Source organism: Alexandromys fortis, unplaced genomic scaffold (assembly GCF_014885135.2).
Source record: "Alexandromys fortis isolate MF-2015 unplaced genomic scaffold, M_Fortis_MF-2015_v1.1 scaffold_247, whole genome shotgun sequence".
NCBI lineage: Eukaryota > Metazoa > Chordata > Mammalia > Rodentia > Cricetidae > Alexandromys > Alexandromys fortis.
This window is the reverse complement of record NW_026068179.1, coordinates 675,057-687,454: the sequence shown is the minus strand read 5'-3', so window position 1 is coordinate 687,454 and position 12,398 is coordinate 675,057. Positions and strand designations below refer to the sequence as shown.

The following is a 12,398-nucleotide window of genomic DNA, read 5'->3' as shown; positions in this document are numbered from 1 at the left end:
AGAAGCCAAGGTCAATGGCAAGGGGTTTTGATCCTACTTCATGTTCCGGCTTGGTGGGAGCCTAGCCAGTTTGGATGTTCACCTTCCTAGACATGGACGGAGTGGGGAGGACCTTGGACTTTCCACAGGGCAGGGAAACATGACTGCTCTTTGGATTGGAGAAGGGGGGGAGAGGATTGGGGGAAGGGGGAGGGAAATGGGAGGCTGGGAGGAGGTGGAAACTTTTTTTTTCCTATTCTCAATAAAACAAAGAAAAAAATGTAACTTTTCATTATTGTGAAGGAGCATGTTAACACCTTCAAAACCTTCAGTCTGTTTTTCCTTGTAAGAAATTACAATTTAAGATCTTGTAGCACTAGGCAAAATTTAACTAAATTAGGAAAATCAAAATCTAAACATACTAATTAACAGCAACAACAAATTCACTAACAGTTCACTATCTTTGTTTTATTACGGGCTTTCAGCATAGTTAATTATTGAAATAAGTAGATTTTATGTCAAAATCTATAAATTTTATATATTGCATTAATATTTCTAAACCAAATCTACAGTCCCAATCAACTTTGTCTTTTACTGAAAATTGAGTATCATTTTAAGATACATTCCATACAGTAGAAATATCTTACTGTCTCAAAACATTTACAAAGGCCCCTGCCTACCTGGTGTATTTTGCCGAGGTGCAACCTGAACCCATACTTCATCTTCAGAAAGTGAACTTGAAGTTCCTGATTCAGAGTCCGAGTCATTGAATTCGTAGAAGACCCATTCAGTGCTAGAGTCACTGGTTGCATCATCTTCCCCAGTGATGACATCCTGACCAGGTTCAAGATAGGAAGGATAAACTCGAGCACTCAAGCAAATAAAGCCAGAGAAAAACTTCACAAGATCTAACATGGTTCCTATATTAATCCACTGGTTTTCTCTAGTATCATATTCATAGACTATCACACGGTTCTTTTTCCATTGAGGCGTGGTAGCAGTGATGAGCAGCAACTTTTGATTATAACTGACAATCTGGTAGTTGTGGATTTCTGAGTCCAATGGAATATTACTAATCTGCCTCCACTTTCCTCTGGCTGGGTTGTAGACCTTCACAACTGGCGTGTCACAAATACAATAGATTTCGTCTTTGAAGACACAGGCATCCTGAAAGTCATCTCGCTTAAGAGATGCACAATTCAACCACCTGTTATGGCTAGGATCATAACAGACCATACGCTTACTATTGACAGCATAAAGACAATGATGAACCACTATTAGTTCAAAGGAATAAAAGGAATGGGGTACAGGAGCGACTAGTGTCCACTGGTTCCTCTGAACACTGTAACATTCCATTTCCCTCAATTTAGCTCCAGTAATTGGATGTCTCCCACCCAAAATGTAAACGTAGCCATCCAGGTATGCAATGCCCATGCCCTCCCTATACAGCAAGCGGTTTTCCAGTTGATGCCAACAATTTTGGACTGGTTTATAGACCCATAGGTCTTTCCTGGACTGGGTAGCAAGGTAGATGTCATGGTCTGGAGAGACACAAACAGCCGAGGAGGTAATGTTATGAGTGTGTGCCAAGCTGGTCAAAGGAGATGGCATTGTGTAAATATCTTCAGAATAAGGGTCATAGCAGAGAAAAGGATCTCTGGGGTGTCCAAAAAAGATTACCATCTCTTTGCCACACATACCCAACCTTCGGGGTGGATTTTCAGCTACAGAAACAACAGAACTGCTGCTACTGCAGCTATTGCTGCTGTCTGGCTTGGACGCTACTGCCTTGTAGGACGGATGACCAAAATGCAGCTGCAGGAGGGCCCCTGCAATAATTTCCAGGCAGTACTTCTTCACCATAGGCTTGGTTAGTAGCCCTTCCAGGTAGTTCTGATCTTCTGCACAGAAGAGTGCCCAACGAATACACTTAAAGACTGCTGCAGCACTGGGGCCTCGCTCTTCAGGAGCAGCCTCGAGCCACCGCAAGGCGACATCACACACGGTCTTCTCACTCTCTACATCCAGACTATCTAGACTCAGGATCGCCCGCAGCTGCACCAGGGTCAGATCTGCCAGTGTCTCCTCATGAATGGAACCCATCCTGCTGAGCTGCTTGAAGTTGGAAGCTATGAAGGCCTGGGTCTGTGAGTGCAGCATGTGGTCGTCAAAAGCATCGGCAAATTTGAGGATGGACAAGCAGTTGCTCAGGTCAAGCCGGCGAGCCATGAAGGAAGCACAGGCTTCCCGCACATACAGAATTTGGAACATATCTGAGGCCACATACAAGTGCTGCACTTTGGCCTCAGTAAGGGACAAGCGGCCCGTGTAGCAGTAGTTGACCAAGACCTCGAAAGACTCAATATCCACATTATGGATGGTCACCCTGGCTTGCTGGCTCTCGTACATACTGCTTGAAAACATGGTTTTGAAGTAGGGACACGCTGCTGCCAGCACGTTGCGGTTGCACGAGAAGAGGCGCCTGGTGCTAGGCTCGCTGCCGGGTGTCACCACCTCGATGGTCACATCACACAGCATCCGCGTATCGTAAAAATTCTTGAGCTGGGCCAGGAGGGCTGCAGAATGTCCAGTATCCTCTAACTCCTCAGCTCCCGCGAAAAAAGCTGACACCGAGGGCTTGGAAATCCTTTTGGACCGCCTCCCTCTGCGGGCACTGGCAAGGCGGGAAGAATGCGGTCTGTCTTCCTGGGACTGCATGGTGGAGATGGAAGCAGGGCGCAGAGGGCCAGAATGGCTCCTCCTTACACCCCTCTTGCCAATGGCCCGGTACAGACTGGGTTAGTGGCGGCAGTCACTCAAGTGGGCCTCCGCTACTGTGCTGCCTCCCTTTATTGCGTAGCCCGGATCTGAGCCATTGGTTCCCTTGGCACCCTTTCTCTGCCCCGCTCACCCTCAGGAGACCACAGCCACTTTCTGAATAGCTTGTTTTTGTACCCTGTGGGACAGCAGCTTTGGCCCCTCTAGAGTACCCATTTCGAATGTATATGTTAATTATAAATTATATGGGTTGAGTTTCATTGGAAGAATTGGAGTAAATACACTCCAATTACACTAGAGAAATAAATATGACTAAGCCGCTCAAATGATTTAATCACTTGTTTACTTGCTTTTCGATTAGAATGAGCTTGAATAAGGACATAGATCATCAACTTAGGTTTTATATTTCTTAAAGTCTTGCTTCTCCATTAACTATGAAGTCTTTATAGCACTGAATGAAATACGTCTTGGAACATAAAAATTATTCCTAAGAATTCAAAGATCTTAGAGTAATCCATTCCTTTCTGACCTTATTATATATTTACATTCACAAAGTTAAGGCTAACCACATACCAAAAATCAGGTGTCAGTGTATTTCCAACGTTGTCTTCCTTCTTCATGGAATTGAACTGTGTATAGTATTAATCTCGTTTTAACCTTTTTTTGGCCTTGCTTAATATCAGCAATAATATCCTTTATGTTTAACATAATGTATTTATCACCTTGTCTCTAAGAACAAAAACCACAACAGATTGGAAGACTCAGGAATTGTTTTTGAAACATTCTTTTCTCAGTCATCAAGGTCTTCTATTAAGGGATATCATACATATGTTATTAATTATGCATTATATATGCTATGTATATGTTTAATATATTGCATCTGAAATAATGTTTACTACACTATAGTTGATATACATTAAATTTGAATGTTAGAAAACAAGATTTTGAGTCTAGTGAAGAATCAAATGAAATACTCTTTAGTATATAATATTAATTATGTGACTCTAAATGAAAGTTTGTAAAGACATAAAAGACATAATTAAGTCGAATGCCTGTATTTTCACTTTTCCAACTAGATTTTCATTTTCCTGTCCATCCAAAAAGTATTCTCACATACAAGATACAAATGGAGTAACAACTTAAAATACAGGGTTTTTTTTTGTTTGTTTGTTTTTGTTTTTTTTTTTGTTTTTCGGGACAGGGTTTCTCTGTGGCTTTGGAGCCTGTCCTGGAACTAGCTCTGTAGACCAGGCTGGTCTAAAATACAGGTTTTAATTTATTTATGTAATAAATTTATTTTCATGTACTATAGACAAAAAAGTTGAGAATTTAAAATACCATTGTGAATGGCATATTTTTAGACAGTATCCCACCATGTAATTTAGGCTATATTCAAACTCATGAACTTCTTACCTTAGCTCCCCACGTGCTAAAGGTTACAGGTATGCACTATTATATCAAGTGTGAATGTTACATATTGAAATTTGTAAAATTGTAGAGTTTTAGAAAGAATTCAGTTGATATATTTTGTCTAGAATATAGCAAAGCATTTCAATTCCATTTACTAGGTACAATACCTTATCATTTCAAAATGATTCTTCATAGAATTATAATGTTTTCCCAAGTACTCCTGTTTTGTTGCTCACCTGTCACTGACTTAGAATTATTTTCTGAAAATGAACTATTGTATAGCATTTACTTTATTAAGTATTCAATGTGACTACATACACTTATTAAGATACAAAGCATTTATTTAGCTAGCTCAAATAACTCTAGTAATTATTTCAGTAATTATGTGCTACAAAGGTTAATGTGCATAATTACTTCAAGCTTTGAAAATTTCTTCTCTATTTTGGAATGTTTACAAACTGATGCAACATTTTAGAAACCAATGTTTTTCATTATTGAGGATAAAAGAAACTTATTTGTTTTTATTTGTGTTTTTACTGCAGTTATAATGGATTTCTGGTATCATAGAATGTTCCACCTCCATTAATATCCTCAATTAAATCTACAGCAATGTGTCCTATTATATTACACACATGTATTATCTCATGTATTTTAATGAAGAGAGTAATTTTCTCTGAATTATGAAAAGTAATTTTAACTTCATGACTTTCAGTTGCAGCATGTCTTAAGTGGGGTTGTTATGTTTAATTTATAGTGTTGTTTCAAGACTGTAATGAGTTCTTGGACAAAATAAGCATCACTTCTTAACTATTCCCTCATCCAAGTGCACGTGTATGCTGGAGTCCATGCATACAGTGTAGTATGGCTGACTTTAAGAGACAAAGATCAGAATAACTGAATTATCTAGAAGTTGGTCAGTAAGTCATCATAGAAAGACTATGGAGAACATGCTCCGAGATCATGAAACAACTCCTGCACAGCCCTGGCTGAGAAATAGTCTGCAAGTACCCAGGATTAAACTACCCGAGACTTAATACTATGCTGCTGCGGGATGGTGACATTAGAGACCCCTTCCTGCTCTAGGACTTTGGAGTTTTCAAACAGCCAAAGAGACAAGATCAGCTTAATGCTATGCTGATGCCCCCAGTGTGCCGTGGAAAATTGAAGACATGTAGAAGGAAGGACTATGCTCTAAAGCAGAGACCTGCTCTTTTTATGATGGATCAAGCTGTAAACAATTTAGGTTTTACAGCCTGTATATCTTTCCCACTCTTCACGCTTTTGCTTTTTTTTTCTGCATCCCTCTTTAAAAAGATGTTTAAATAATTTCTTGTTAAGCTGTTGAGAACTTTGTACATATTTTGGCAATATTCACTCTCTCTTCCAACTCCTCCCAGATCCATCCTTTATTTGATACACACCCAATGTTGTGTCATCTTTTTTAAATACTCATCTGTAACACCGATTTTGTGTTATTCCCTCTGTACAGTTCACACGCCACTGTACCATACACGAGTAGGGCAAGGGCCTGGAGATTGATAGAACACACAAGGAGACCAGGGTCATTCGAAAGGAGTTCAGCCGAACTGCTGGTTTATTCAGATTTGGGGAAGTCCTTATCTACCTAACTGCTGCATAAGGACCTCTGTGCAGGCAGGTGGGAAATTCCCATATCAACAATGGAGTCAATGCCCTACAGCTAATTACCAGGTGGGGCAGGGGAAGTGCAGGAACAAACAGAATGCTTTGTCAGCTGACCAGAAACTGTCCTCCAGATGCACCCCAGGAACAAGGGCAGACCCAGGCCCTACACTAATCACATACAGTTTTCCCTGTTCATATATCCTTGCAGGTATGGCCTTCCACTGGAGAGTTTTTTTTTTTTTTTATTTTATTCTTTTCCTTTTCTTATCTTTTGAGACAGGATCTATGAATATAGACTAGCCTTGCCTGATGTGGGATGTCCGTGTGTGTGTGTGTGTGTGTGTGTGTGTGTGTGTGTGTGTGTGTGTTGCTTTTATTGGCTAATGAATAAAGCTGTCTCTACCAATGGCTTAGCAGAGTAAAGCCAGGTGAAAAATCTGAGCAGTGATATATAGAGAGTAGGCAGAGTCAAAGAGATGCCATGTAGCTGCTGAAGGATACAAATGCTGGGACTTTAGTGGTATGTCACAGCCTTATGGTGATACACAGATTAATAGAAATGGGTTTATTTAAAATGTAAGAGTTAGCTAATAAGAAGCCTGGGGTAAGAGACCAATCAGTGTTGTATTTAATGTGGTTTCTGTGTAATTATTCGGGTCTGGGTGACCCAGAAACAAATAAGCAGTCTCCATTTGTACTTGCTTCCAAATCATAGAGTTTGTCCTGCCTCTTCTTCTTGAGAATCCTGTTATTAATGGTATGTGCCACAATGTGCAAGTGACTGGGACATTTTCAACTTACAATAAGGTACATTCTTTTTGAATTTCAATTAAAATATAATTATATATATTCCCTCCTGCCTTCAACTCCTCCCATATTCTGGATCATTCCCTCCCAATATATGGCCGCTTTTTCTTTGACTGTTATTGTTACATACATATATCACACATAAATATATAAACATAATTTGCTGAGTTTATTTTGTGACATATATCATATATTATTTTACACACACACACACACACATATATATATATATATAAATTAAGAAATGACCATTGGATATAGGATAACCAATTTGGGAAATTATCCATGGGATGTTTGGACTCGTGAGATTTTCACCTTCTGTGTTAGGATATTTTACTTCTGTCATTGTTCAGATCATGTTCAAGCAGCCAAATCATTGATGTATCATAGGTAAAAATTCCCTGTTATTTTGAGGAGACACAATCTCACAGTAGACTTCCTGATCCTCTGGCTCTTGGTGTCTTTCTGCCACCTTTTCTACAATGTTTCTTTAAGAATGGGGGTTGTGTTGTATATGCATCAGTTGGGGCTGATAATTAGTAGCTTTCTGCATTTTAATCAGCTATGGCTTTTTGTAATGGTCTTTGTCTGCTGTAAAAACAAGTTTCTAGGATGAAGGTTAGTGCTCTATTTTTCTGTGGGAATAAGGAAAATATTTAGAATGCAGTTGGAGTTCTAATGGTTAAGGAAAGTGGCAATAGGCTTTCTTCCAAGATCTATTATACTGTTATCCTCATCTAGTTGGTCAGATTTCAAGTGCCAGTCTTGACTTTCCTCCTGTTGAGTAGGTTGTAAGTCCAGCTACACATCTTTTGGTTACTGCTAAGATATAAGTGCATCTTTAGAAATATCTTGCTTCAGTGGTCATGGGAATAGAGTCAGAAAGGAACTGTTGATTGTTTCACTTCCTTGGTATCTTTCACAGCACTGTACAGTACTATGAAAGGAAGTCCTCAGGGAGTAAGCTTTCAGGTAAGATCCAGCTTGGATCCTCCAATTTCTTTGTCTAAAGTGCACAGTCTTCTCAGCAATAGACTTTGATGGATAATTCTGTCTTTCAACTTGAGAACATATGGAACCCGCTAAAATCCATGCTCCCGGGCACATCTGTGAATAATTTTCTTGACTAGATCATTTGAGGTATGTTTTCTGAGGAGCAAGAAACCCAGAACTCAAGGGCAGGGAGCAGAAACCGGAAGCTGCACAAGTCACCGTGCTGCAAGAAACCGCCCCAAGGAATGCAGCAGTCATGTGTGCTTGGGAAATTTCCAAGTTGCCACACACTGTAAACTCTGCTGTGGCGAGGATTCTACCAAACAAGCGAACAAACAAACCGCTTAGGAAAAGGCAAGACAAGTGGGCAGGATTGGGAGACTGGGACATGGAACAACTAGGTCCTTAGGCCATCCACCCGGTAGGCATGGAGTTTGAATCCACATGGGTGCCAAACTTGGAATGAATGCTTAAAAGAAATCCCATACTAGCTCAGAATTGAGAAACAGATGGTTATTTATTTGGGGGTAAACTTACGTATCAGAATTCTCTGCTTGAGGAGCTTTAGTCTGTGCTCCAAGCAGGCAGGGCTGTTTGACCCCGCAGGAGCTGAAGACGACACATCTGGCGCTCCAGCAGGACTGATTTCTCTGGCCTGGGCTTGGAGATCAGATGCAGTCCCTGGAAGAAGAATTCCTGCTGCACCGCAAACACAAGCCAGGAAGCTCACAAGGACATTTCCTACCTGTACCGATTCAACTGGGACCACTGTGGAAAGATGCCATCGAAATGCAAACGACACTTTATCCAAGACACCTGCCTCTACGAGTGTTCTCCTAACTTGGGACCTTGGACCCAGCAGGTGGACCAGAGCTGGCGCAAAGAACGAATCCTTGATGTTCCCCTGTGCAGAGAGGACTGTCAGCAATGGTGGGAGGACTGCCGCGCCTCTCTCACCTGCAAGAGCAACTGGCACTAGGGGTGGAACTGGACCTCCGGGTATAACCAGTGCCCTGTAGGGGTCTCCTGCCAACCCTTCACCTTCTATTTCCCTACACCTGCTACTCTGTGTGAGGAACTCTGGAGCCACTCCTACAAACTCAGCAACTACAGCCGAGGGAGCGGCCGCTGCATCCAGATGTGGTTCGACCCAGCCCAAGGCAACCCTAACGAGGAGGTGGCGAGGTTCTATGCTGAGGCTATGGGTGGAGCTGAGCTTCACAGGGCCTGGCCACTAGTGTGCAGCCTGTCCTTGATGCTGCTCTGGGTGTTCGGCTGAGTCGTTCCTCTTCTGATGTCTGGGGAGCTCTCTGCCTGGCTCAGCCTCTCACCTCCTAGCCTTCTTTGTGGTGGGACCTCAGACAGCCTGCTTAAATAAACCAAACATTCAAAATCTGTCTTAAAAAAAAAAAAAGAATTCTCTGCTTGAATGGAGAACAGAGATCGAATCCAGCAATACAAAAGAGCAGCAGGGGGAGAAGGGGCTGATGCAGGCTCTGCATCAGCATATTATATAGTATAAGAGGCCACAACCCAGTAGGCGGATAACCACAAGCTGTAACACTTTCTACAGAAGAGGTAAAAAGACCAATTCTAAGTTTGTGCTACAACTTCTGTTGGCAACCTACACAAAAGAGCATAGTAGAAGGAAGCTTTGGATTTTTGCATGCTTGCCTCCACTCTTACTGTCAAGTTTATCAAATGACTGAGGCAGTCTTTCTCCAGTATTAAAAACAACTTTGAAATTCCAGTTTAGAAGACCAGAAGATCTCTAGGAATTCCCTCAGACTACACCATCAGATAGTTTATTGCTGACATGTCCAGTCTCATGGACTAAACAGCTACTGGATTTGGGGACATTCTTTAAGAGACAGCCACTGTTGAATTACACAGATCACAGCTTGTAAGCCATTTTCATACACTCACAAACATATATATATGCTCATTACAAACTCCTGACTAATGCTGAGACCCATCCTCAACTTCTGGGAGGCAATTAGATGCAATAGCAATAGCCTACATTGTTTTGAGAATCTCTTCGATTACTCTTTCTCTGACCAACAACTTGAAAGGGAGTTTGCTATTCCTAGCACTGTGGATTTTGCCGAATAGTCTATAGCTCCTGTGAGAAGCATTATTTTCCCAAATGGCATAATTTCCTTGGAAAATGTATATAATCACATATTTATATGTATTATTGTAACTTTCCTTAAATATAAATAATGTGACCTTCTATGGCTTTTTCAAATGTCTTTAGTGCTTTTTATTCCTCCTTCCTCCCTCTGCCTCTGTATTGACTCCTCTGTCCTCACCAGTTAAACTCTTCTCCTGACTTTTCCCATTTACTTCTTTATCTCACTTGCATCCTGCTATTCAGCTTTCTAGAGTGTCCCCCATGGTCATTTTTACCCCTAGTTTTTGTATTTATGCCGTTATAAATTTACATCAGGGGATTTGGAACTAGAAATTGCAAATGAGGGGGGGTACATGTGATGTTTGTTCTTCTGAGTCTGTGATACTTTACTCAATATATTTTTCTAATTCCATCAATTTACCTGTAACATTCATCACATATTTTTCTTTACAGCTGAATAATATCCATTGTCTATTTTCATCACTGTTTTATTATCTATTCCTTTTTTGAAGGATATTTAGAACAGAGTAAAATATGTTGGCCTGTTTTTCTATACCTCTGAACTATGGCTATTTTGTATATTTTTGAATGGAGTCTTCAAAAAAGAGTAAAAAGTACAGAAAATATTAATGGCTCAGTGCTATAGAAAATATGCCTATGTACTTTGCTGTCTGCTTCTCAACTGTCCAGCTTATTAAAATGTGCATCACAACCACATATAGGGTCATGTCACTGAATATGGAGGTGATAAAAATCAGCATCTGTAAGGATTTTTAATGTACCTTAGGTACAGGGTAATATTTAAAAATCAAATATGTATTGAATCTGCTATTCTCAAGGTAGTGCTCACCGTTGTTGTACTGTGTTTTCATCTCTGACTAAGTCCTAAGATATAATGAGTTCCCTTTGCATCATGCATGTTCACCTGCTATGTACCATCCAGGATGCAATTTTAGCATCTGTATGTTATGAGTTGTCATATTTTACTATAAAGTTTTCTTCTATTATGGGAATACAATGGCTTAATGATCGAAAACAATGTCAGTATCACATTAGTATAGTTTTGGATTGTATTGTGGTAGGAAGTTTGATTTTAAACATTACTCTTTTGAGTTGCTGATTGAGTCTCATGAAAAGTGATTGAATTTATTTTGGTTTGAGGTTAGGAGAGAATTTCTAACCATTTTTGAAATAGCCCTAAACATACTTCTGTCATTTTGCACTATTTATTTATGTGAAGTGCCCCTAACAGAATTGACAATTACCAAATCAAAATAACAATCAACTCTGGAAAATGTTGAAGATGCTCAGCATCCTGTATAATCAAGTATTCAGTCAAGATGCAATTTTTATCTAAAAGTAAATATTCATCTCATCAAAAGGAAGTTTCATTTTATCTTTAATAAATGGAAAAATTATATGTATAATAAAGAATTATTTTAAACAAATTTCATGCCAGGCCTGGTGCCTCATACTTTCAACCGCTGAACTTGTGAGGTGGAAACAGGTGAATCTGTGTGATTTCTAGGTTAACCTAGCCTGTATCATGAGGTCCAGGCTGTGAATAAATAAAACAACATTGTTTTTTATGTCTTCTAAGTACATGTTTGATTTGCATACCTATTTTATCTAAGGTTTCATAAAAATGTGTTGGATCAAAAGAAGCAGTCCATGAAAATCATGTAAGAACTGACAAAAGGTAAGATCTAAGACAGAATCCCATTATAAATTCTTAACGAGCAGCTTTTTGAAAGTGGGGTCTTTTTTCCATGTTTTCGGGAGATTTGAGGACCTATTGGGATTTTCAGAAATCTATCTTACCAATATGGAAGACCCAAATTCTCCAAATTCCTGGTAATTAGAAGCGAATTGTGTTAAAGTAAATATATACTATTTAGAATAATATAAAAGTATAGTCTCCATAACACAAATAAAAAATAGCATGTATTATAAAAGATATTGAACAAGTAGTATGCATTTAGAAAAATCAGGAAAGGAAAGCTAATTCTAACCTTTCCAAATGAGATTAACCACATAATTTTCCTCGAGATTTTTAGGGACATTATTTTCCTTCTACACTTTTCCTCTTTACTCAGGTGTCCACAGAGCAGCTCAGAACCACTTAGTGGTGGCTCCAACCCACTTAGTGGACTGAGCTGTGGGAGCTGCTGGGCAGGCTTCAGTGGTTGCCTGGGCACTCCAATCTTCAGTGCTGCTTGGGCACAGAAGATACCTGTACATGAATCCAGGAGCTGGCATAGTACATTCCCCTTGAAATTTCTCCTTGGCCACAGCCTTCTCAGCAGAAGCCCACTATTTCTTCTCAATGTACTCCAGGTCTCTGTAATTGCAAAGATCAGGCATAGCTTTGATGGGTGCTCATGGGAAATAGTGTCATGCATGTGGAGAAATTCCAAAGCCAGCGCCTTCCACATCAGACAGACTGGCTGACCTCCCTTATTGTTGCACGGGATTGCAATGTCCTCAAAATGCAGAATCTGTGTTTCACAGAGCAGTGGTGGGCAGGCTTATGTCTAATGCTTACTTGGGTGAAAGGGGTCAGTCACTGCTGGAAGCCATAGGTGTCTGAATACTGCTTGAAGATGGTAAGTGATAGTCAAGAATGAAGCAGTCACAAATTTAAGCGGCTCGA

At 40.2% G+C, this 12,398-nt stretch overlaps 2 protein-coding genes across 2 annotated transcripts; one reads left to right on the top strand and one right to left on the bottom strand.

The window, feature by feature from the left end:
- Positions 1–639: 639 nt before the first annotated feature.
- On the bottom strand, positions 640–2,697 carry Kbtbd7 (kelch repeat and BTB domain containing 7). Its single transcript, XM_050129084.1, has one exon. The coding sequence runs from the start codon at positions 2,695–2,697 to the stop codon at positions 640–642; it is 2,058 nt and encodes a 685-aa protein (XP_049985041.1).
- Positions 2,698–8,242: 5,545 nt separating this feature from the next.
- Positions 8,243–8,965, top strand: LOC126492586 (folate receptor alpha-like). Its single transcript, XM_050129097.1, is given in 1 exon segment — positions 8,243–8,965. A coding segment is annotated over 1 exon segment (501 nt). The 5' UTR covers positions 8,243–8,389; the 3' UTR covers positions 8,891–8,965.
- Positions 8,966–12,398: the final 3,433 nt, after the last annotated feature.

Excerpts from the sequence above, each read along its gene's own strand:
- Kbtbd7 (XM_050129084.1), bottom strand. The coding sequence starts at position 2,697 with ATGCAGTCCCAGGAAGACAGACCGCATTCTTCCCGCCTTGCCAGTGCC.